We start from the raw sequence: 27,175 nt of genomic DNA on the forward strand, positions 1-27,175 counted from the left end.
ACCTTCATATATTATAGTTTATAAAAATCATAGTTATATGAAGATTTTTTTTTTTAAGATTGGCACCTGAGCTAACATCTGTTGCCAGTCTTCTTTTTTTTTTCTTCTTCTTCTTCTTCTCCCCAAAGCCCCCCAGTACATAGTTGTGTATTCTAGTTGTAGTTCCTTCTATTGTGCTATGTGGGATACTGCCTCAGTGTGGCTTGATGAGCAGTGCCATGTCTGCACCCAGGATCCAAACCAGCGAAACCCTGGGCTGCCAAAGCAGAGCATGCGAACTTAACCACTTGGCCACGCGGCCAGCCCCGTATTTGAAGATTTTTAACAACAAAACACAAACGTAATTTCATCATCTGAGTGGAAACTATGTGATAATCACAGCTACAGAGGTAGCTTTTTGGTTATATTTTTAAAGTTTGTAACATCAACATCTAGTTTAATGTCTAGCTATGAAATAGTGGAGAAATCTGAGTTTAAAGTAGATTTCAAATGCTTGTCACCATAATCGCTTAGCTCTTCTTACCGTAGATATCTACTTATGTCTGATGCATCATGATTCTTTATCCATTTTTAGTTTTCTCTAATATACAGGCTCTTTCAGAGCCAGGAATTAGGTTAGTACTGGATGTAATGTTTATAACAGCAAATGGAATTTTTAGGCACTACTCTAATAGCTGTGCAGTTAAACATTAGGAAGTATACTCAGTAAACCAATAGCATTCGTGTCTGGTGAATCATCTTTATATTTATATACAAAAGGAATTGTTTTTGCTGTGTAGGTGAAGTTAGTTTTTCTTAGAAACCTTATTAACCTGCCTTACATAATGCTTTTGTTTGTAGTGAGAAGGTGTAGACTTTAGAGCCAGACCAACCTGGATTCAAATCCTGTCTAGACTCCAGTATTAGCTCAGTGTTACTAGACTCCCTCTCTAAATCTTAATTTCTTCATCAATACAATGGTAATAATACTACCAGTAAGATGCTGCAATGACTGTTCTTGTATGAATAAATCTCTTTGTTCATGTGAAAGTATTGCTGTGGACAGAGAGATGTACGGGCCAAAAGGCGTGTGAGTTTAAATTTTGATAGTTGCTGCAAAATCATTCTAAAAAGACCATCCCAATTTCAGTGCCACTAACAGTATATGACAATGCTGTGTACCCTCTAGGTACTGAAGTGCCTCAATCTTTTTAGTTTTCGCCGTTCTTATGCCCATTTGTAAATGTTAACCCTCTCCAAGTCTCTTTGACCTCTGTATCAAATCTGGTAGTATCTTAGACATTGAAATAATATGATGGTAGCCTAGATGGTCTTATTTAGATTTTTCTCTTAATAGCTATTCATATTTTTATGTAGACTGTGTATTTGTTAGTGTATGCCATTTGTAAAATGGAGACTCCTTGAGTCTAGATAACATCCATCCATTTTAAACAGGTTGCAGTTTCAATTAATCAGAATTTCCATGGCTTCCCATTAATTTGTAGCATGCATTCTGGTTAATGTAATTTCTACTATAACCAGAAAACCTTTTTGTTTAAATTATATGTTAGTATGTTCTTATTTCTTTACAAGTACAAACTTACTCTAATATTTAGCACCTTTCAGGTGCCTTGGCTTATTATTCTGAATATTTATTATTGTACGTGTAGGCTATAGATGTCGAAGATCTAAGCAGATATTATGGACTAAATCCATACTAACCTGAAAGAAGTATGGTTCACCTTATTATCTTAATATTTTACTCTTTCTCCTAAAAAAAATGCTGGAAAATTACATTTAAGTTGTATGCTTATTATGATTGCATTTCTGTTTGAAACTTGCTACTTTTTTGTGAAGCACTATTTTCAGTGATAGACATCCTTGAAATTTATGAAAATGAAGAATGTGCTAATGAAATCCAGAATCCTAAAATATTGTTGTTTGTATGTCTTGCCTCATGTGCCGTGTTTGGACTGAATTTTCATTCTCATTCTTAACTAAGTCCACATTTAACACGTTAGACATTTTTAGGGTCAACTTTTACTATAGATAAATTGAATGTGACTTTAAAGAGCAATAAGGCTTATCTGGTCATTTTGAATTACAGAGGTTTAGGTAGGTAGTTGGTAGGCATGTTTTGATGGCATTCATCCGGTAGCTTCTATATTTCTTTTAAAACTTAATATAGACTCTAATTTAATTGATGTTGGTTTTGACTAAGAGGTTTATTTTGGATCCGAAGCTCTTATCAATTTGTTAAAAAAAATTCTTGACTGTGTTACAAAAAATACTACGACAACTAGAGATAATGTAAACCATCCTCAATAGGGCCTGGCCCTTCTGGGGGTTCAGTAAGTGGCAAGTATTGTTTTATAGACATACTGATATTACTAAGTAGCACCATGGAATTTATAGTGAATGTAGAACCTTGTGTGATGCATAGTACTTATTGGCTCCTCAAGAGGACTTCCTATTTGGACTCTGCTTATGATCCTGATTAAGTTTTAATACTTCTTTCTTATAGAATCCCAAGACAAAAGAGCAAATTGAAAATCTGATACGGAATGGGATGAACAAGGAGCTGCGAGATCGTCTTTGTTGCCGAATGACTTTCGGGACTGCAGGCCTTCGTTCTGCAATGGGGGCAGGATTTTGCTATATTAATGACCTTACAGTAATACAGTCAACACAGGTAAGTTTTATAAAGCATTATGTGTGCAGTTTTTATCACTCTATTTTTTTTGCTTTATAAATTAGGTAGTACCTTTCTTAAAAAACAAAAAACCTTAATATCCAGGTACGTATTCTCTTGTATGTAAAAAATGTAGAATAAATTCTGATGTTTGGCCTTGCCCCAGATTTATATTAGAAGTCGTTTATGTATCTTCAAGGTCACGGATTCTGATTGAGTTATTTTGGTTGCCATTGTCAACTTTATGACAATGTTACTTTGCATTTGAAACCAGGAAATGGATATTGACATTTCCAGTTAATACAAAGAAACAAATTTAGATAGAAAGATGATGATTACCCATTTTGGCATATGGCCATTGGTAAAGGTTAATCAGAGTATTTGGAAAATTTAGTTGAAAATATTTCCCTTTAACATAGTTTTCCGTTTCCATTTGAGAGTTAAGATAATGCGTAATATGATACAATTTGCTTTATTTCTCTTCAGTTTTATACAACTTACTCTAGAAATAAATTACTTCTCTTTCCAGTGAATCATCCTCACTGCTTCAAGAAACTGCACTTTCCTTGAAGGCCAAAATGCATTGAGCATATACTAAAAATAGTTCTAGACTAGAGATATGTTCCATAGACTTAACTCTAATTGATACTGCCAAACAGTAAATCATCTTTAGCCTTGTTCTGAGGGAATTCTCTAAAGCCAAGCACTAATACAGGGATAGAGGAGAAAGGATGACAGGATGACTGAATGGGTGGGGTATATGCCACCTTCCCCATCCCCGTCCCCTTTCTGTTCCTCATCCAGAGATGCTTCACTTCAGTTTTTCCTATATACTGGGTTTCCTCAGAAGCTTTCATTTTAAATGAGGATTCCTTGGCTTTACAAAAAGGGGTGGAGAGGTGTTCGAAAATCAATTTCTATAGAAGTGCACATTTTTACAGGAATTGAGATTGCATTGTGTGAAGTAGAAAAGCTGGATAGAATCTGATTCTTAAACTCTGGCCCTTTTCAGAGTCTAGAGATAGGGGGATAAGATGGATTTTCATACCAGAGGATAATATGAGGTTTTAGGATAGTATCATCAATTAGAAATAAATAAGTTGGTGAAACTGGCCAATTTGGGCTATGTTAAGTGTTGTGTGTGTGAACATACATGCATGCACGTGTGCGCACACGTACAATCAATGATAGGGAGTAGGTTGGGAAGAATAATTATACTTGAGAGAGCTATGGAAGAAGGGTCCAGAAGTCGCTGAGGCTTCATTTGGTGCTGCCACATAGTTATTTAGTGTGCCTGCTGTATAGTAGGTCTTCAATAATCAGTATAACTTAGTTTTACCTGAATGAATGGCCTTGGACAAGTCATTAAATGGAGCTTCAATCTTATTCTGTCTTCTGTTTTTTTTTGAAGAGATGTTGAAAGAGACAAAAATAGAAACGGTATCTGCATTTCTTTCTTTTCAGGATTATTGTAAGGATTAAACGTGGCAACATTTGTCAAAGTAGTTTTGAAGGATTGTAACAATATGAAGCATTATTTTTAGAAATGAAAACATTTATTAAATTAGCAAATCACTCGTAAGATAGTTTTAGCTTATCATTGTGATGTTTTCAATGTTAAATGCTTCGTTTAATGTTTTTTCTCACCCTTCAACTGCAAGTTTTCCTAGTTTATGAGATTTTTCTTTCTGTGAGATTTTAAAACTAAGGAATTACGAATGGGATCAGCCATCTTAAGAAATGTTCTAATGAGGGTGTATGTTGCTGATTAAAAATGTTTGTGTCATAAATAGGTCAAATCTCTTGGTTAGCTTCAACCTTATGATTTACCAAGATCTAAAATGGTCAACAGTCTGTTCTCTAGAGCCTTAAGGCAAGAAATAATTTCTTTTGGCTCTTCTAACCATTTTTTTAGCATACTGACTCTCATGTCTCATCTTTTTTCCCCTAATGTTTTATGTATTGTATTAGATTTAACAGTTACTTAATTAATATTTCTGTGGTATTAAATGTGTCTGAAATGCCAGGAAATAGATGTTTGTCATCTCACATTTGAGATTTGAACAGCATTGTTCCCACATTGGTAAACATGGGCGAAAAGGCAGAAGCCGCTTCCCCAGGAGCCAGTAAGCTACACACTACATGTAAAAATAATAGATTTTTAGTCTAGACAAGTCAGGCATTCATCAGGAGCTAATCTTTGGTCTTTTTCTGCTTCAGGGGATGTATAAATACCTGGAGAGATGTTTCTCAGACTTCAAGCAGAGAGGCTTTGTCGTTGGGTACGACACACGTGGCCAGGTAACCAGCAGCTGCAGCAGCCAGAGGTACCGTGTTCATTGCTTCAGAGATTCATTTGGGTTGGAATATCACCTTCAAAAAGGTGGTCTTTTTTTTTGGCCAATAGTAGGATTTCTGAAACAGGAAACTGTCAAATAGAAATGTGATCACATGCTAATAATGTTTATTTTAGAGCTGAAATAGAAATATTTCTAAGATAAGCTTTTACAGAAAGGAATAAAATTTTAAAGTATTTCAAGTTAGTGTTTTGAATGACATCATATCTTATGTTGTGATTTTAATATTTTATCGAAGGCAGTGGGTAGGAGAAATTATGTAGCTGGTATTCTCTTATTATAGTCCCGTAGGGTATTTTCACACATAGATAACCATGATATAGTGACTCTTTTTTTCAGGGTGTAATTATGCCTATTGTGTTTATCAAAGTCTCTTATTTCACTTTCCTTTGTTCTTTTTGCCTTTTGCAGGTTTTATTTCTTAGTAAAAAGCTACCAAAAGATGAATGAGGAAAAAGGAAGAAATTAAAATGTCAATTCTGTTCATTGTTAAGCTCCTTTTTAAAAAATTTTATTTAAGATTTTTAAGTTGGAGCATGAAGCTTGAATAAGCAGTAATTATAGGAATTGGTTATATTAAGCTACTATATATTCAGAATAATGGTAATGTGAAATATTCATTTTGTGGTAGGTTGGTTTTTAAAAAGTATAATAAGCTAAGGACTAAGTGAAATCTCCATCTTTTTTTAAGGCTTGCTGAACTCACTGCTGCAGTCTTACTGGCCAAAGATGTTCCTGTGTACCTTTTTTCAAGATATGTTCCTACACCTTTTGTAGTAAGTGTGTTGTGGTGGTAATCGTATAGTTTGCTCCTCTCAAAAAGATTTCTTAAATCAACCAGGATTCAAATGTTTGTCATGCATGTAGTTCTCTATTAAGTAATATGAGGGACCAAAGGAAAACAAATTGTGCTCTGAGTTTATTTTCATTCAGTGAGCGTGTGTCGAACACCTGAGAGTTTGATCAAGTTAGCAAGTCCGCAGTCATGGTGGGATGTTTTGATACTCTTCTTTCAGAAACTGATTTACCAGACAGGCAAAAATGATTTAGGATATATTTGAACACGCTATTAGGTGCTTGATCTGCTGTGTGTGTGTGTAACAACCCTGTATTCAGTGATGTAGGATATTCCTTCTTATCAAGCAGGGTCACAAGGGAAATCTCAACAAAAACCAGAGAATTGCTTATCAAATCTTAGCCCTGGACCCCAGTGCAATAAGATTTGAAATAAACCCACAAAAGCCCGTATGTTTGGAATTTTTAAAACACATTTATAAATAATTTATGGATTAAGGAAGATACCGTAATGAAGATTAGAAACTACAGGCAGTCCTTGCTGTGCATGATAGAGTAGGACTGTGAAGATAACTATGTAAGCTAAAACCGTGCAAAGCATCTTAATAATCAATGGGAAAAATTATGATTGTCTGGGACTGTTAAAGTTTTGGTTAAAAATGTACAGGGAAAAGAAAAAAGTCGTGAAACTAATATTTATATAAGTATGCTATAATTTAAACCATTAGAAACATTGAGAACTAAAGTGTTTATTTCTTAGTAAAAAATTTATCAAGAGTACAAACAGTGCTTGCTTCTTGTCATGTAATCAATACGAGTGAGCATCTTTTCTGTGTCTTGGCACATCGTCACACTCCTTTCTAAGTTTGGATCAGCTTCAAACATATTATCCTTTGTGCTTTCAATGTGGTGGAATTCCTCTTCAATTCTGTGAGAATCCTTTTTTTTGGAAATCTCTGAGAATTCCTTTTTTTGACAGTATCACTTCCTCTGGAATACCTTCATCCTTTTCATCACAACCACATCCCTCATTTATATCCATGAATTTGCCCTCACTAAGCTCATCAGGTTACATATCTCGAGTCACTTGAATGACGGCAGCGTCAACATTCTCAGCTATTAGTCTATGACTCCATTTATGTTTGATTCAAATTTCACTTCCACCATTATCACTTTCTCTTTCTTTGCTACACTTTCATCTTTGTTGGCCAGTTCCTTCTTTCAATTATCCATTTTTGCAAACTGTCACATGGGTTTATCACTGGGAGAGAAGGAGGCAACACAACTACGTTCTTTGCTGTCTGTTCGAGAACTGAATAACAGATGTACGGTGACCAATCACTGACAGACTTTAACAGAGCAACATGATTGGTCACTGATCGTGATGGATCTCTTATGCACACAGTTATTTTGGACTGAAGAGCTAGCAGCCAGGTTTGTACTTGATTCAGTACAAACTTTATTCAGCTAATCACAGTTAATATAGCACAGTAACTGAAAGTTGAACGTGTTGGGAGACTAGTATCATTCAACTAAAATATAGTATCGGAAATTCATGTCTTTTGGAACTGAGCAAAGTATGGACTGCCTGTGTTTAAAACTGAACAACAGTGAAAACAATAAATAGCAAAAATTATGGGATGTAACTAAAGCCATACTTAAAGGGAAGTTTATAGTCTTAATGAATATATTAGGAAAAAAGATTTTAAAATAATGAGCTAAGCCTTTAACTTAGTATGTTAGAACTAAAACAATAAATCCAAATAAAGTAAAATGAAGGAAATAACAAAGATATGAGGAAAAACCAATTAAATAGAAAATAAAGAAAAGAGAGTATCAACAAAAGCAAAAGTTGGCTCTCTGAAGAGACTAATAAAATAGACAAATCTTTGGCAGTGGTGCTCAAGAAACAAAGAGAAGACAAAGAAATTAAAAGGGTACATAATAAATACAGTAGAGATTAAGAAAACCACAATATTTTGAACAACATGATACAAATAAATGTGAAAGCTTAGATGAACTGGCCAATTTCCTAGAATAATTGATACATCAAAACTGATAAGAAATAGAAAACCTGAATAGACCTATAACCGCAAAAGAAAGTGAACTGATGTTTAAAAAAATCTTCTCAAATTAAACATGCCAGGTCCAGATGATTTTATAGGCAAATTTTATCAAATGTTTGAGGAATAGATAATGTCTCTATAAACTATTCCTATTGGTTTATTGGAAATATACTGAGTGGCTCAGAGAATTGAAGGAATTGCTAAACAGTTAACTCTTATGAATGACAGAAACCAGGGAGGGTTCAGAAATTTAGGACATTTTTGTAGGATTCTGCCACTAGCTTGCCAGTTCCAGCTACCATCAATCCCGGTGTATTGACATTCCTCTCCTATTGCAGGTAGGTTTGCTCTAGCTAGTAGGGAAGTCCCAGATTCACACCCCTTATCACCATGACTTCAAGTCAAAAAAGCAGTCTTCCTTCACTACCTGCAGCAGAAACATCTTGGAGAAGGACTGTGACCAGGCTTAGGTTATGAGCCAGTCTCTGAATTAAATCATCAAGGGACTAGATTACTCTGATCAGGCCTGGGTCATGTGTCCACCTCTGCATGGCCAGGAGGAGAGAATTCAGATATGATGGTTAGGAGTAGGGGGAACATCCTACACAGACAAGTAATAACTACTGCAGAGAAGAAGGGAAATCCAACCTGGCAATTAACTTTAGGGCAGAAGATGGTGAATTGACATTTGTATGGTATAGAGGCCACAGAGCATATATAAAGATCTTCAAATTGGAAGGCAAGAGACCTATGTTCTACACTTGAATTTTCTCCCTTATGAGTGTATAGTGTTGGATAAACCTCAATGTATAATGTGCTGGATTAGATCATTTCTAAATTTAGTTCCAGCTCTAACATTTTATGATTATATTCACCACTCATATCTCCAGAGTCTGCCGGAGTGTCTGGCATATAGTAGGTGTTCATTAAATGTTTGTTAAATGAACAAAATAATGAGAGATGTTTATAGGACTAAGTTAAATGAGAATTTGGGGGTGGGGGGAGCCATTCAATCTGACAGTTAGGTGTTTATTGGTGACCTTTTAGAAATGGGCCCCAACCAGTGAACCTAGAGTTGATTGTTGAGGTTTTAGGCTATTTATATCTTAATGTCTGGTATTTAATCAGAGATATTCTCATGTCAAATGTATGAGTAGCTAGGAAACAAAATGGAATTACGGTGTTACTGTCTTTTCAGCCATATGCAGTCCAGGAGCTCAAAGCAGTTGCAGGTGTGATGATTACTGCATCTCACAACCGCAAAGAAGACAACGGATATAAGGTAAACCCTGGACTCCTGACCTTTGCTTATTTCATAGTTCTTATTTTATTTAAATAATATGTGCTGAGTGTATTTTCCACACTGGGGAGCAGGGCTAGACAGTGGGGACAGAAAGATAAAAACATTGAGGCCAGCCCTCAAAGAATGGGTATCCCTCATGGCCTCATTACTTCTCAACATGTACTATCACAAAAGTATCTTCATTGGTCTTTTTACTTCTCACATCTTACTGCCTTTGATTTTCCCATCCTATCCCAAATCTATCCTCTCTGCCATTTCAGAAATAAAGTCATATTGTACCAAGAACTTGAAGAATGAATAGGAACTTGCAGGAAGAGAGCCAGAGGAATAGTACCTTGACCTCGTTCTCCTCTCCCTCCCACCTGCTACCGGGGCTCCCCACTGGCCACAGGATCCATTTGCTGTGTCAGCCTCTGTGGCAGAAAGGGTGGAGAAAGGTGAAGAGTGGCTCTGGAGGGGCAAACAGAAGAAACAGCTCAGTATTGAGCCAGTGTTTGGGGCTCCTGGGTGATGAGTCCATGATCTTATATTTGTTTTTCATCTTGTGTGGGAGATCTCCAGGTACACTGAGCTGTGTTAAACTGAGAAAAAGAAGATTTAATACTAATCTAAGATTTTGGCCCTGGCCAGCTAAGTGGATAGTGTTACCATTCAGAGAGGCAGGGAAGAAGCATGATTAATTCAGTTTTGGACATACTAAGTTTGAGATATTTGTGGGTCAACCAGGTAGCAATGTCCTGTAGGCAGTTGCATATATAGATCTGTTGCTCAGGGGAGAAATCTGGGCTGGAGTCATAGATTTTGGGGTCACCATATATATTAAAGCATATAAGAATATTTGGAAGTCCTTTATTTGGACGAGCAGCCCAGAGACAGTGTATAGTAGAAAAACAAGTACAAAAGGGATCAACTTTAAGGGAAGGGAGAAAGAAGAAGTGCTGGAGCTAGGAAAAAGACCAGAAGAGATTGGTGTCATAAAAACCAATGGATAAGAAAGTCTCAAGGATGGAGCAGTCAACTGTCAAAAAGAGCTAAGAACTCAAATCTCTCTCTGAGCATCAGACTCCTATATCTAGCTGCCTACTCGATATCCACTGGGACGTCTGAAAGCCATTTCAAAATTAGTGTCTCCAGAACAGAGGTCTTAATCCCCCCGACAGCCTGCCACAGACACACCCAAATGTGTTCCTCCCCATTTCTTCCCCCTCTGTAAATTGAAGCTACCACCCAGCCAAAACCCAAAAATCATTCTTGATTACTCCTTTTCCTTCACTCCTAACATTTAATCTACTAACAGGGTCTACAAATTCTACATCTAAAATATATGTTGAATATATTTACTTCTGCCCATATCTTCTAGCTCCGCCATCCTGAAGCATTATTGTCTTCTGTCTGAACTACAGCATCCTAGGTGGTCTCTTTCCTGTGTCCATTGTTCTCGCCTGCAGTCCATTCTCCAGAAAGCAACCAAATGATCTTTTAAAATATGAACAGGTCATGTTACTTTTCTGCTTCAGATTCTTCAGTGCCTTCTCATTCTTCGAATAAAATCCAAACTCCTTACCTTGGGGCTTACAGGACTCTGTCTCCTGCCTACCTTTTCAACCTTGTTTCATTCATTCCTCTCCTGTGCTCACTATGTTGCAGGCACACTGCCACTCCTCTCTGTTCTTCCAGTTCTTCCAGTGTACCAAGCCCTTTCCCACCTCTGAGCTTTTGTAATTGTTTTTTCCTCTGCTTGGATTGCTGTTTCCCAAATCTTGCAGACTTGCTTATTTTCATCCTTCAGGTTTCTGCCCAGATGTTCCTTCTTTGGAGAGACATTTCTGGCCACCTTATCTGAAGTGGCTTCCCTCAGTGACCTTCTCATCTTGTTTATTTCCTTCACAGAACTTATCACTCTCTCTAATTATCTGCTTTCTTTATCATGAATTAGCTTGTTTGTTTATTGACTGTTTGACCCTCCCCACCCCATTCCCAATATAAGCTTATGGGTGGAGGGACTTAGTCTGTTTTGATATTCATTGCTGTTGAACGTATATTTGTCACATAATAGATGGTCAAAGATTTTTTTTCTTGAAATGTAAGCACAACATAAAAAGTATGAAAGTTAGGGCCAGCCTGGTGGCGCAGCAGTTAAGTTTGCATGTTCCGCTTCTTGGCGGCCCAGGGTTCGCCGATTAGGATCCCAGGTGCAGACATGGCACCACTTGGCAAAAGCCATGCTATGGTAGGCATCCCATATATAAAGTAGAGGAAGATGGGCATGGATGTTAGCTCAGGGCCAGTCTTCCTCAGAAAAAAAAAAGTTAAACAATGTAAAAAGTTAACAATAAATAATATCTTTCCGGCCAGCCCAGTTGGCCTAGTGGTTAAGTTCGTCTTGCTCTGCTTTGGTGGCCTGGGTTCAGTCCCCAGGCATGGACCTACGCTACTCGTCTGTCAGTGGCCGTGCTGTGGTGGTGGCCCACATACCAAAAGAGCAAGATTGGAACAGATGTTAGCTCAGGGCAAATCTTCCTCAGCAAAAAAAAGTCTTTCTCCCGTCCTTTTCCTCTAGTGCTCCTCTTCAGAAGCAAATATTGTTTCTGGTTTTAGTTTCCTTCCAGAGATAGTCTATGCATGTGGAATCATATATGTGTTTGTCACCCCCTCATTTTTTTCCCATAAGTGGTAGGGCACCATATACAGTGTTCTGCACCTTGCTTTTTTCACGTAACAGCATGAAACAGTCTTAAAGATCATTCTCTCGACTGATTGATTGATAGGTCTGCCTTACTCACCTTAAAAACCTATATAGATAAATCCTAATTTATTTAACTGATCTTCTGTTGATGAACATTACATTTCTTTCTGATCTTCTGCTACCTGTAAACAGTGCCACAGTGAATGTTCTTCTACGTATATCTTTGTTCATATGTGCAAGTAGATTTATAGAGTCAGTATAGAATAGTGGTTAAGACTGTAAGTTGGGTTTGAAACCTACCTTTGCCGCTCAGAAGCTTTGTGACCTCAGACAAGTTATTTAATTTCTGTGTGCTTTAGTTCCCCATCTGCAAACTGGGGATAATAGTAGAACCAATATAGGGTGAGAGTGAGGACTAAGGAAGACACTGCATGTAAAATGTCTGGTGTAGTGTCTGGCTCCAATAAATGCTCAATAAATGTTAATTGTTGTTTTCATTCTTATCACCTATAGCTGAACTGTCCAATATGGTAGCCACTATGACAGTAAGGACCTATGGCTATTCAACATTTGAAATATGACTAATCTGAATTAAGATGTGCTGTAAGTGTAAAGTACACACCAGATTCAAAGACTTAGTACAAAAGAAGAGTGAAACAATTTGATAATTTTGTATTCAATGCATGTTGGAATGATATTTTGGATATATTGGGTTATATAAAGTGTATTATAGTTAATTTCACCTATTTCTTTTATCTTTTTTTAGTGTGACTACTAGAAAATTTTAAATTACATAAGTGGCTTGTATTGTATTTCTATGGCACTGCTAATCTATGGGATAAATTTCCAGAAGTGAAATTTCTGAGTCAAAGGGAATATGAAAGAAAATTTGTCATTCTCCATTCAAGGTGGTTATACCAATTGATGCTCTCACCAGCAATGTATGAGGGTCTTTATCCCACAGCTTCCATTATTGTGTTATCAAACATTTTGATCTTTGCCAATCAGATAGGTGGAATGTTATGTTTAATCTGCACCTGTCTTCTAAGTGAGGTTGAGCATCTTTTCATGCACTTACAAGATACTTGTGTTCCGTTTCCTGAAAAGTCTGTTAAAGGTGTTGCCCATTTTTCTCTTGGGTTGTTCATCTATTTCTTACTGATTTGTGGGAACTTTTATGTGTAAAAAGTAGTTCATGCTCCCCCCATACTATCATTTGCCTTTTGACTTTATTTATGATATTTTTCCATGCAGAGTATTATGGAATTTTTCCATTTTGAAAAAAAGTTATTTTGACATTTTTATTGGTATCATATTTCATTTGTAGATTAATTTAGGAAGCTTCAATATTTTTATTTATTTATTTATTTTAAGGTGAGCCCTCAGCTAACATCCACTGCCAATCCTCCTCTTTTTGCTGAGGAAGGTTGGCCCTGAACGAACATCTGTGCCCATCTTCCTCTACTTTATATGTGGGACGCCTGCCACAGCATGGCTTGAGAGCAGTGCATAGGTCTGCGTTCAGGATCTGAACCAGCGAACCCTGGGCCACCAAAGCGGAGTGTGTGAACTTAACTGCTACAGCACTAGGCTGGCCCCAGGAAGCTCCAATATTTTTATATTATTATTGATGCTTCTTATTCATGAACAGGATGTAGCTTTCTATTCTTTCAAGACTTCTTTTAGATCCTTAGTAACATTTTAAAGATTCTTTTAAATCTTTCACATTTCTTTTAAAGTTTGTTCCTGGGTATCTTTTCTTGCATGGATTTTTCTGCTACTATATCAGGTTGGGATACATTCTGCTGCAGGTTTAGAAAACTCATAAAAATGCCTTCAGCTGATAGGAGTTTATTTTTCTCACATAACAAAAACTCCAGAGGTGGGTGGCGGCTAGCATGGTTCTGTAGCTCAGTGTTGTTGGGTGTGGCATCTCTGCAGTTCTTTTGGCCCTTCCTGCCAACGTGGCCATCATATAATAGTTGCTGTACCTCTAGGTAGCACGTCCACATACAAGGCAAGAAGAAGTGGGCAGGGGAAAAGGCCAGGATTTTTTCCTCATGTTTTATAAATTTTTACAGAAAGCTTTCAGGGCCTATGAATAGAATCTTTTCTGTGCCTTGGAATGTGGGGGCCTCCCTTCAGAGCAGTTTTTGCTGTTTTAATCTCTGCGGGAACCTCAGGAGTTTCATTGACTGGGAGCAATTTCTGTGTTAATTTAGACCTCAGATTTGAATTTTTTTTAATAACCCAGAACCCAAGAAGAAACAGACATGCTTCCACATCATCTTTCTATAATGGTGGGCCGAACTTTCTCTAGTCTATATTTCCACTGAGAGGGGGGTCTCCTTTCCAATTTCCTGCCTTCCACTGGGCCTTGCACCTCAAGAATCAGATAAACGGACAGTTCCCAAATCCCAGGCAGCCACAGCATCACCGTTATTACTCTGGTTTCCAATTCTTTTCTTTTTTTCCACTGCCTAGAGTTTTCCCTTTCCTTCTTGTGAACTAAACTGTGCATTTTAGATAATGCTTTTTCTACTTTTTCTAATATTTTGAGGAGTTTATAGAGTGGGAATTTGCAGGTCATCTAGTCTACCATATTGCTTGGCACAGAGCTTAGTACACAGTACGTACACATAGTGCATAGTTAAATGTGTTCTTTCTTTCATTCAGGATACAATAGAAGAGATTCATGCCATACACATGGTAGAAGGCAGTACAGGCATACCTCGGAGATATTACACGTTCAGTTCTATATATGTGTATTAAGTCCAACTGGTCTAGCTTTTCATTTAATTCCACTGTTTCTTTGTTGACTTTCTGTCTGGATGATCTATCCATTGATGTGAGTGGAGTGTTGAGGTCTCCTACTATTATTGTGTGATTATTATCTCCTTTTAGGTTTGTTAATAGTTGCTTTATGTACTTTGGTGCTCCTGTGTTGGGTGCATAGATATTCATAAGTGTTATTTCTTCTTAATGGAGTGTCCCCTTGATCATTATATACTGCCCCTCTTTGTCTCTCTTTTCCTGTCTTATCTTAAAGTCCACTTTGTCTGCTATAAGTATTGCAACACCTGCTTTCTTTTGTTTCCCATTAGCTGGGAATATCATCTTCCATCCCTTCACTCTGAGTCTGTGTTTGTTGCTGGAACTGAGATGTGTTTCCTGGAGGCAGCATATTGTTGGGTCTTGTTCTTTAGTCCATCTTGCCACTCTGTATCTTTTTCTTGGAGAATTCAATTTGTTTACATTTAGGGTGATTATTGATATGAGTGCTTAATGCTGCCATTTTATCACTCATTTTCCGGTTCTCCTGCATTTCCTTTGTTCTTGTCCTGTGTATTTCAGTCTACCAATTGAGTTATATAGTTTTTTATGTTGTGTTTCTTAGTTTTCTCCTTATTTATTATTTGCTTCTCTGCTCTGCTTTTTTGTTTAGTGGTTATCATGAGGTTTGTATTCAAAATCTTGTAGATAAGATAATCCATTTTCTGGTGGCCTCTTATTTCCTTAGACTAAACTGATTCAGTCCTGTTCTTCTTCCCTTCTTATGTTGTTTTTGTCACATCTTATTCCATCTTGTGTTATGAGTTTGTGGTTAAAATGACAAGATTATCTTTGTTTTTGGTGTTTTCCTTCCCTTTATCTTTAATGTTATACTTGAGTATTTGCTAACCTGTTCTGATGTATAGCTACAATTTTCTGATTTTTGTCTACCTATTTATCTCCTTACTCCAGGCTTTGTAAGCCCTTTATCCCCCCTTTTTTTTTTCAGGTATGAGGGCCATCTTGAAGATTTCTTGTAGGGGGCGTCTTGTGGCTACAAACTCCCTTAGCTTTTGTTTATCTGGGAAGGTTTTTATTTCTCCATCATATCTCAAGGATATTTTCGCTGGATAGAGTGTTCTTGGCTGAAAGTTTTTGTGCTTCAAAGATTTGAATATGTCATTGCAGTCTCTCCTAGCCTGTGAGGTTTCTGCAGAGAAATCTGCTGAAAGCCTGATAGAGGTTCCTTTGTTTAGGTTATTTTCTTTTACCTTGGTGCCCTTAGTATTTTTTCTTTGTCATTTACTTTTGCCAGTTTCACTGCTTTAAGCCTTGCAGTAGGTCTTTTCACATTGACATATATAGGAGATCTGGTAGGCTCTTCCACATGGATTTCCATCTCTTTCCCCAGTTTGGGAAGTTCTCTGCTATTATTTCTTTGAACAAACTTTCTGCTCCCTTCTTCTCTTCTCCCTCTTGAAGACTTATAATTCTTATGTTGCATTTCCTAATTGAGTCAGATATTTCTCAGAGACTTTCTTCATTTCTTTTTATTCTTAGTTCTCTCTCCTCCTCTATCTGGAGCATTTCAATATGTCTTATCTTCAGTTATGCTGATTTGCTCCTTGATGTTATCCACTTGAGCATTTAGGGAATTCATATTTTGTTTTATCTCATCCATTGTTTCTTTCATCTCCACTATTTCTGATTGGTTCTTTATACTTTCAATCTCTTTTATGAAGTAGCTCCTAAACTCGTGAAATTGTTTGTCTATATTCTCTTTTAACTTATTGAGTTTTTTGATGATAGCTATCTTGAATTCTCTGTCATTTAAATTATATATTTCTGTGTCTTCAGGATTGGTTTCTGAGTCCTTGTCATTTTCTTTCTGTCCTGGAGATTTAATGTAATTTTTGATACCGCTAGAGGGTGTGGCTCTGTTCTTGTGCACTGTGGTATTATTTGGTCGTAGTTACCACCTATTGCCACTGGATGGGGTTCAAGAGCTGCGTATTCTGAGCCCTGTGTGTTCTGCCAGCATCCCAGGCCCAGGAGCTGGCGCTGGTGAGGGGAGGGGCACTTTATTCTGCATGCTCTCAGGGCGTTCCTGCTCTGCCCTCACTATCTGGTCTCCTGGGGTGTTGGCTTGATGAAGTCACCCCCATGGTAGCTTTCACCTCAGTAGGGGGCTTCCCCCTAGGCTGTGAGGGACCTTAGGGATCTTTGATGTTCCCATGAATGGGTGCCCCTTCCCCACTTCCTTCCTTCTCGGGGCCTTCGTGTAATCCCTGGATTGCAGTCTTTTGGAGAGGGAGAAACACTTTCTCTTACCCCGTTCCACCTCCTTTAAGGGGGGCTCCAGCCTCTCCACCTTCCAACATATGGCTGCGTGGGTCTCTCAGACATATTTTGTGTGGTGTAGATGTTCTCTGTTGGAATATGAATGTCTTTTTCGTTATATTGTGGAGAGGAGAGTTCAGTGGGAGAGCTTATTCCACCATGTTGCTCATATCACCACAGGTTCAGTTCTAAACCACTACAATAAAGCAAATATCGCAATAAAGCGGATCACATGAATTTTTTGGTTTCCCGTGCATATAAAAGTTATGTTTACTCTATACTGTAGTCTGTTAAATGTGCAATGACATGTCTAAAAAAACAACGTACATACCTTAGTTTAAAAGTACTTTATTGCTAAAAAATGCTAACAATCATCTGAACCTTCAGTGGGTTGTAATCTTTTTGCTGGTGGAGGGACTTGCCTCGATGTTGATGGCTGCTGACTGATCAGGGTGGTGGTTGCTGAAGATTGGGGTGGCTGTGGCAGTTTCTTAAAATAAGACAGCAAAGAAGTTTGCTGCACTAATTGACTCTTCCTTTCACAAATGATTTCTCTGTAGCACACGATGCTGTTTAATAGCATTTTACCTACAGTAGCACATCTTTCAAGATTGGAGTCAGTTCTCTCAAACCCTGCCACTGCTTTATCAGCTAAGTTTATGTAATATCCTGAATACTTTTTTATCATTTCAACAATCTTTACAGCATCTTAACCAGGAGTAGTTCTATCTCAAGAAACCACTTTTTTTTGCTCATCCATGAGAAACAAACTCCTAAATTTCATCATGAGATTGCAGCAGTTTGGTCACATCTTCAGGCTCTACTCTTAAGTCCAATTCTCCTGCTATTTTCACCACATCTGCAGTTACTTCCTCCACTGAAGTCTCGAGCCCCTGAAAATCATCCATGAGGGCTGGAATCAGCTTCTTCCAAACTCCTGTTAATGTTGATATTTTGACCTCTTCACATGAATCATGAATGTTCTTAATGGTATGTAGAATAATGAATCCTTTCCAGATTTTTGATTTGCTTTGCCCAGATCCATCAGACAAATCACTGTCTATGGCAGCTGTAGCCTTACAAAATGTATTTCTTAGGGGCCGGCCCAGTGGCACAGTGCTTAAGTGCACACCTTCCACTTCGGCAGCCTGAGGTTCGTCAGTTTGGATCCCGGGTGGGGACATGGCACTGCTTGGCAAGCCATGCTGTGGTAGGCGTCCCACATTAAAGTAGAGGAAGATGGGCATGGATGTTAGCTCAGGGCCAGTCTTCCTCAGCAAAAAGAGGAGGATTGGCAGCAGTTAGCTCAGGTCTAATCTTCCTCAAAAAAAAAAAATGTATTTCTTAAATAAGATTTGAAAGTTGAAATTACTCCTTGATCCATGGGCTGCTGAATAGATGTTGTATTAACAGGCATGAACAACATTCATCTTGTATATCTCCATCAGAGCTCTTGGGTGACCAGGTCATTCTCAATGAGCAGTAATATTTTGAAAGGAATCTTTTTCTGAGCAGTAGGTCTCAACAGTGGGCTTAAAATATTCAGTAAATCATGTTGTAGACAGATGTGCTGTCATCCAGGCTTTGTTGTTACGTTTATAGAGCACAGGCAGAGTTGGTATAGCATCGTTCTTAAGGGCTCTAGGATTTTTGGAGTAGTAAATGAACATTGGCTTCAAGTTAAAGTCACCAGCTGCATTAGCCCCTAACAAGAGAATCAGCCTGTTGTTTGAAGCTTTGAAGCCAAGCATTGACTTCTGCTCTCTAGCTATGAAAGTCCTAGATGGCATCTTGTTCTAATAGAAGGCAGTTTCACCTACATTGAAAATCCATTGTTTAGTGTAGCTGCCTTTATTAATTATCTTAGCTAGATCTTCTTGATAACTTGCTGCAGCTTCTACATCAGCATTTGCTGCTTCACTTTGCAGTTTTATGTTACGGAGATGGCTTCTTTCCTTGGACCTCGTGAACCAACCCCTGCTACCTTCACACTTTTCTTCTGCAGCTTCCTCACCTCTCTCAGCTTTCATAGAATTTAAGAGAGTTAGGGTCTTACTGTGGATTAGGCTTTGACTTAAGGGAGGGTTGTGGCAAATTTGATCTATCCAGACCACTGAAACTTTCTCCATGTTAGCAATAAGGCTGTTTCACTTTCTTATCATTTTGGTGTTCACTGGAGTAGCACTTTTAATTTCTTTCAAGGACTTTTCCTTTGCATTCACTCTTTGGCTGTTTGGCGCAAGAGGCCTAGCTTTCAGTGGCCTTCGACCTGGCTTCTTCACTAAGCTTAATCATTTGTAGCTTTTGATTTAAAGTAAGAGACAGGCGACTCTTCCTTTCACTTGCAAACTTAAAGACCGTTGTAGTGTTATTAATTGGCCTAATTTCAATATTATTGTGTCTCAGCGAATAGGGAGGCCCAGGGAGAGGGAAAGAGATGGGAGAATGGCCAGTCAATGGAGCAGTCAGAACACACGAAACATTTATCAATTAAGTTCACCGTCTTATGCGTGCACGATTCATGGCACCCCAAAACAATTACAGTAGTAGCATCAAAGATCACTGATCACAGATCACCATAATAATATGATAATAATGAAAAAGTTTGAAATATTGTGAGAAATACCAAAACGTGACACAGAGATATGAAGTGAGCAAATGCTGTTGGAAGAATGGTGCTGATAGGCTTGCTTAGATGCAGGTTTAACTACAAACCTTCAATTTGTAGAAAACGCCAATTTTACAGAGCACAGTAAAGAAAACTACAATAAAATGAGGTATGCCTGCTTAGAGAGAGTCTCTAAGCAGTGCCCTTTTGACTTTGAGATCCTGTAAATTACAGTAGTACATTTTCTTGCTTTTTTTGTTAACTGTTCCTGTCTTGTTGATCAAGCTACTTGACAAACTGACAACTTAATGAAATATATTTTTATTAAATACCGAAAAGTCGTATATTGAAATGTAGAGGGAATAATGAATATATTAACTGTCTTTCCCGATATTTAATTTGATGTGACATAAATTCTACTTTAATTTATAACTGAAAAATGATTTCTTAGAACCACTTTATAATGCTTAAATTTCGTAGTCTCAAGTTCTATGGATATTTCATGGTTTCTTAGATTATCTTTGTTATGTATGTTATTGTTATGTGTATATATATACACATAATATGTATATAATATATATAATATATATTAACATATATAATATATACATATTATAACATATATGTTATATAATATATAATATAATAATATGTATAATTATAAAAATTATATATAATAGAAAAGATATATATAATTATATATAAATATAAAATTTATATATAAAATTATGTATAAATTATATTAATTATATATAAATATAAAAATATATAATTATAAAAATAATAAAATTATATAATAATATTATATAATATAACATAATAACATAATATATACATATGTATGTAATATATACAGTATATATACATACTATGTATATATATGTATTGTTATTAAAGTATACTTCTAAAAGAGAAAATAATACATGATCATTTTATGGAAGAGTCCGTGGAATCATTGCCATCAATATCCTTTAGTATTTATTGAGTTAGTCTCATGTTGACATTTTCTACTTGATTAAGTTGGTATTCTTCTTTTTAAAGTCACATATCTCTGCTGTAACTAAGAAAACATCTGGCCAACATTTCAAATATTTATAGCTGTATTTACCTATCATTTAGGTTTATTGGGAGAACGGTGCTCAGATCACATCTCCTCATGATAAAGAAATTCTGAAATGTATAGAAGAATGTGTGGAGCCCTGGCATGGTTCCTGGAATGATAATTTGGTGAATACTAGCCCACTGAAGAGAGATCCTCTGCAGGACATTTGCAGGAGATACATGGAAGATCTGAAAAAGATCTGTTTTTACAGGTATCCAAATGGGAGTATACTATTACCTTAGAATAAGATTAACAAATAAAGGGAAGAAATAAGAATAAGAAAGTGTTAACTGCTCATTATATTAAATTTATAGCTACATAGTACTATTCGTAGTAGTTAGTAGTCAAAAAGTGGAAATAACCCAAATATCCATCAACTGATGAATGGATAAATAAAATGTGGTATATCCATACAATGAAATATTGTTCAGCAGTAAAAAGAAATGAAATACTGGTACATACTAGACCATGGATGAACCTTGAAAATATTATGCATGTTAAGTGAAAGAAGCCAGTCACAAAGGACCATGTATTCTATGATTCTGTTTATATGAAATCTCCAGAGCAGGCAAATCTGTAGAGACAGAAACAGACAGAAAGTATGTTAGTGGTTGCCTATGGCCAGGAGGAATGGGAGGGTTGGGGGAAGTGGCTATGGGGTGCAGTTTCTTTTTGGGGTAGTGAGAATGTTCTAAAATTGACTGTGGTTATGGTTGAATAACTCTGTGAATATAGTGAAAACCATTGAACTGTACACTTTAAATGGATGAATTGTATAGTATATTAATAACCTCTCAATAAAACTGTTAAAAATTATAGTTAAATATATGTATTCTCTCTGTATAAGATCAGGAAATTTCCTCTAAAATTTGATTTTTTTCCTACCTATTTCTGTATTTCCGTAACTATTCCATAAATAGCTAACACTATTGCTAGAAAGCATCCTGGCTTGCTGAGTATATTTTCCCTATCCTATGAAATTTATTTTAGCTTTTTCTTTAGCTTATTTAATTATATCACAAGTAATGAGTTTTATGATATTAATTGAATGATGACTTTCCTTTACAGGGAATTAAACTCACAGACCACCTTGAAATTTGTACATTCCTCTTTTCATGGGGTCGGACATGACTATGTGCAGTTGGCCTTTCAAGTGTTTGGTTTTAAGCCTCCAATTCCAGTACCAGAACAAAAAGATCCTGATCCAGACTTTTCTACTGTTAAATGCCCAAATCCTGAAGAAGGAGAATCTGTGCTGGTATTTTTTTTTCTATATTTAAATTATTAGTAGTATATTAAACTTCATTGAATAGATAGAACTGATTGACCATCCTAAGATTACTTACAAAAGCAGAAACCGCTTTAGTTTACGTCTTTTAGATTATATTGGAGCCGTATATTCTGTTTTGTTTGAAATCTCTGTGGCGGATATCCCTACTTCTAGGCTTATTTTAAATTCAGCTAAACTATATTCCTTCTAAAATTCATGTCACTAACATCGTTCCTACATTTAGGAATATTGACATTGAATTTCACATTTTCAATGCAATCCAGCTTTTTGGGTCACTGTTTCAGGAACTCTCTTTGAGACTGGCAGAGAAAGAAAATGCTCGGGTCGTGCTAGCCACAGATCCTGATGCAGACCGACTGGCCGTGGCAGAACTTCAGGAGAAGTAAGTAGAACCTGTTATTTGATTAAAAGCTTAAACTTTGAAAAGCAGTTTTTGATTTTAAGTCTTATGTTGGAAGTAATAAAAAAATAAGAAAATAAATCTCCCGTAAGTCCCACTATCCAGAGATAACCACCTAGGTTGATATTTTGACATTTCCTTTCTATGTTTTTTCTATTCAAATATTTGATATATTTGTTTTTATAAAATTGTGATAATACTAGATATGGTTTCAGATCTTTTTTTTCTGAGAAAGATTCGCCCTGGGCTGATACCTGTTGCCAGTCTTTCTCTGTTTTGTATGTGGGCCGCCACTACAGCATGGCCACTGACAGGTGGTGTAGACCTGCGCCCAGAAACCACACTCAGGCCGCCAGAGCAGAGCGCGTCAAACTTAACCACTAGGCCACTGGGGCTGACCCTGGTTTTATCTCTTGATTATTTTCCACTTAATATTGTATTGTGAGTATTTTTCTCTATCCTTAAATATTGTTTTAAATATCAGTTTTTTAAATGACATAATATCCCAACAGATTACTTTATCAATGTAGTCATTTCCTAATCTTAGTACTTTGGGTTGCTATGTGTTTTTGCTATTATAATGTTTTGACAAATGTCCTTACCTAAAAAGGACATCAGATTATAACCTTTTTCTCATTAAGTAGGAGAGTAAAAGTAACAATGTAATAATTTTTCAGAAGATGTTGCTACCATTTCTACCCTAAGCTCACCCCTTGTCAGTTAGAAAAGCAATAGTAAATGTTTTCTCAAAAATCTCATCCAGTAGTTTTTGGGTTTTCCTATGTGGAAGATGGTAATTTGTAGGTCTTAGGGTCAAGAAGTTTTCATGAGAAGTTATAAGATCTTGACTTGAATTTTCATTCTCTCTACAGTGGTAATTGGAAAGTTTTCACAGGCAACGAGTTGGCAGCATTGTTTGGGTGGTGGATGTTTGATTGCTGGAGGAAAAATAAATCAAGAAATGCTGATGTGAAGAACATTTATATGTTAGCCACCACAGTCTCTTCCAAAATTCTGAAGGCGATTGCCCTTAAAGAAGGATTTCATTTTGAAGTAAGAATAGTTAATATCTGTGTGCTACTTTTCTAAACCTATTTCTATAAATTAAAGCCATCTTCCCACCAAAACTGACTTATTGATCTCATTTATAATTCCCCCTTTTTTTCTGATTCTGTTAACACTTGCTTAATCTTTTTGATAGTTTAGACACCTTGAGACAAATTCATCCAGTATGTGAATTTCTGAAACTAAGATAAGATGTTCTCTAAAACTTGCATTAATGCTTGTTATTCCATACAACATCTGGTTTTCATACTGAGAAATCTGACTCCTTGTGACCTCATCAGTCACATAAACTCCACTCCAGAGAGTTGTCTGGTGTCATCGACCGCTTGTTTAGGCTCTTCAAGTTCAAATCTTAAGAAACCTTAAGTAGTCTTCTAAATTGCCAATTTATCTAATGATTCTACATCCAAAAAAAAAAAATAATGACTCTCTCAGCACAGATCATTAACCTTTGTGAACCTCAGGAAGTTAACCTGACCATTTGTACAGCTGCTGGGACTAATGCCACTTAAGTTGCTTTTCCTCTGCCATCTTTGCCAAATGTCAGTGAAAATGTCATCTCTGGGCATTTTTCTTGAGCCACAATCAAGCTACAGGTCTTAACACTAATTGGCTGAATAAAAGAAAATGGTACCTGTCTTAATGAAGTAGAACTTTCAATCTCAGATTTTCTAAAATACAAATAGCAAAACAGAAGAAATTGAAAATTTATTAAGCCTAAGATTCTGAATTATGGTAATGTTAACATTTTCCTCTTTTATATCTACGGCAAGAAAAATGTATAATGAGCACAAAAGAGAAAAAAGAACATGATTCCGAAGACCATTGTTATAAATTTGCTTCCTTGTTTTTGTTGTTGGGGGTGGAGGGTGGGGGCGGCAGCGGTTTTGGGCTTTTATTTATCTTTTTTTTCCTAGTGAGAAGGTAGAGCAGTGAAGGAGCAATCTTATATTAGTAATGATGAACTCCACAGTCAGTGTGTATCACACACCTTCTCTTGACTCTAAAACAGTTTGTGTCTTTAAAGTGAACAGTAGCTCATCAGATGACAAGTCCTCAAATCTAATGATCAAAGAAGAACTTAGTAACGTTCTTGATGGTTTTATTTAGGCCATCGTGTTAGGGTAAGGCACGCTTGGTTCAAGCATATGTTGTGATAATGTTGTAAGTGCATCATTAAAAAGCTTTATGGCCTTTGATTTTTCAGGAGGACTAAATCACAACCTTTATGGGTATTTTTATATTAGTGCTTATGACACAGTTTAAAGGACAATTTCTGAGAAGCAGGGTAATTGAATCCTGGCTCCATCTCTTATATGCAGCATAATTTGGGGCAAATTGTTGAATCTCTGAGCCTCTTGTTTCAGCAACAGTTGTGAGCATTAAAAAAAGATAATGATGTAAAGAACCTGTTACAGTGGTTGATAAATAATAGATGATCATAATACGTGTGTATTTATGTTACTTTGTGACAATATGCATCGTCAATTATAAATACTGGATTATATTTGGTATAAATCACCTATTAGTGTGCTCGATAAATAGTAGGTCATCAGTCGTAGCACTGTGTGTATCCATGCACTTTATGACTGTGTGTTTGCCACTGTGTAAATCTTTGTGGAACAAAGACCATAACAGAAGATTTCTGAGAGTGTTATGTGCATTTAGTGACAAGCTTTTCTCTAATATGTATTTATGAGAGAGTCACTTAACTAGAGTGGCCTCTTCTGCATTTCAGGAAACATTACCAGGTTTTAAATGGATTGGAAGTAGGATAAAAAACCTCCTGGAGAATGGGAAAGAAGTCCTTTTTTCATTTGAAGAGTCTATTGGTATGTAGTAAATATTAAAATATTTGAAATTTGAATGAGAGCATTTTTTAAATGTAGTAATTTTATGGAGACGAATTTTTGTCTTCTGGTTTTGCATTTTGAGTTGTAAAAACCACAGAGAACTCAGAAATGTGTAGATGCATTTCTTATCAGGAAAAAAAAAAAAAAAACCCTTAAAGGTCCCCTAATACCTTCGGTATCAGTGGGTTTCATTTATTACTAGGCTTTTAAATTCATTGGTCCCTCTGAAGAAATGTCAAACTATTGAAATTATTATAGCTTTAAGTTTTGCTCGTTTTTAAAGATCTTTTTAATTCTCAGGTTTTCTGTGTGGAACTTCGGTTTTGGATAAAGATGGGGTGAGTGCGGCCGTTGTTGTTGCTGAGATGGCATCTTACCTGGAAACCGTGAATATAACATTGACACAGCAACTGATTAAGATTTATGAAAAGTAAGTTTTACTGTTACGAATTTCACATGCTAAATTTTTTATTTTTTTGTCCTACTTTTAGCTTTCTAAATTTGTTTTTGAGAAATAGTCCTTTTTCAAAAGTACTAAAATTGTCTGCCACTTTCTTCATAATACTATAATAGGCTTATCTTTAATATACACTTTTTTAAAGAGTTATCTGAAATCTGATTTTAACACTTTAAACCTTTGTGCAGATATGGTTATCATCTTTCAAAAACTTCGTATTTCTTGTGTTATGATCCACCTACCATCAAAAGTATATTTGAAAGGCTTCGCAATTTTGATTCTCCAAAAGAATATCCAAAATTTTGTGGAACATTTGCTATTTTGCATATACGGGACGTTACCACTGGGTATGACAGCAGCCAGCCTAATAAGAAATCAGTAAGTATGCTTTTTTTAAAAAAAGTATTTAACAATTTATAATAATTCACACTATAGTGAAGTAGTGGAAGTTCAAGCCTGTGCGTTTCTTGAAACTAGGATCCATTGTTTTTCTCCAGGGCAGTTGTAAGTCCACTAAGTGTCTCTTTGAGTCTGTCCTTATCACGCCCCAAGTGTGTGCTTCCCCCTAGGGTTGTGGAAATGGGAAGGAGAATGAGAAAGACAGAGAGACAGAAAGAGAAAGGGCAGGAGGGAGGGAGAATGTATAATGATGCTAAATAATATTGAAAATAAAGCCTAAAAGCCTATAATTTCAAAGCTATGCATATTTCTAGTTGTAACTTCCCTTTTCTACCTTATTCCCTACACCTCCAGCCAGATAGAACAACTTACAGTTTCTTACATACACACATTTTTTCTATTTCTCTCAAGCTATTTCCTCAGTCTACCTTTTCTTCCTACTACTGCAGGTCCATACTTTAGCCATTATTTAATACTTAAGGTCAGTGTCACCTCCTCCACATACCATCCAGATCCCGTAGTCCGATATCTTCCTCCTGAGGTTTCATTATATATTGTGCCTTCCTCTCGTCATTTATCACTTTCTATCTGATGTTATCACTATGTTGTACATGGCAGATCCATTTCTGATAGCGTTTACGCCTCTCAAAGCTTCTGCCTAGGTGGTGGGTGCTCAACAAATATTCAAATGCCATGGATTGCTGATCATATTTATTCTGTCATGACTATTTGTTATGACTATTACTAGCCTAAGTTTCCACTTACAATTATTCTGTGGTTTTCTCGGGATTCAAGGGGCATAATATATTTTGGGAAATCTGCAGCTTCTCGTGTAGAATACTACCCATATTCCTTTTGTGTATATTCATCCAGTCAACAAATATTGGTTCCCAGTTGTTGGTATTCTGTGTATGTGCGTGTATGTATGGATCTGTTTTTCTGTCTTTGTAAACTACTTGAAGAGAAGAACTAAATTTTTTCTTTCTTTTTATTTCTCTAATGTTGCTGTG

General features: G+C 36.5%; 1 protein-coding gene across 1 annotated transcript in view; it reads left to right on the forward strand.

The window, feature by feature from the left end:
- The window catches only part of PGM2L1 (phosphoglucomutase 2 like 1), a 65,306-nt gene that overhangs the window by 26,866 nt on the left and 11,265 nt on the right, over window positions 1–27,175 (forward strand). Inside the window, exons 3-13 of the mRNA XM_044752496.2 lie at window positions 2,504–2,671; window positions 4,892–4,998; window positions 5,720–5,804; window positions 9,088–9,171; window positions 20,718–20,911; window positions 21,769–21,958; window positions 22,276–22,373; window positions 23,264–23,444; window positions 25,195–25,288; window positions 25,610–25,739; window positions 25,955–26,144. Coding sequence (XP_044608431.2) covers window positions 2,504–2,671; window positions 4,892–4,998; window positions 5,720–5,804; window positions 9,088–9,171; window positions 20,718–20,911; window positions 21,769–21,958; window positions 22,276–22,373; window positions 23,264–23,444; window positions 25,195–25,288; window positions 25,610–25,739; window positions 25,955–26,144 — 1,521 coding nt within the window. The remainder of the gene's footprint in view (window positions 1–2,503; window positions 2,672–4,891; window positions 4,999–5,719; window positions 5,805–9,087; window positions 9,172–20,717; window positions 20,912–21,768; window positions 21,959–22,275; window positions 22,374–23,263; window positions 23,445–25,194; window positions 25,289–25,609; window positions 25,740–25,954; window positions 26,145–27,175) is intronic.

This window comes from Equus asinus, chromosome 20 (genome assembly GCF_041296235.1).
Source record: "Equus asinus isolate D_3611 breed Donkey chromosome 20, EquAss-T2T_v2, whole genome shotgun sequence".
NCBI lineage: Eukaryota > Metazoa > Chordata > Mammalia > Perissodactyla > Equidae > Equus > Equus asinus.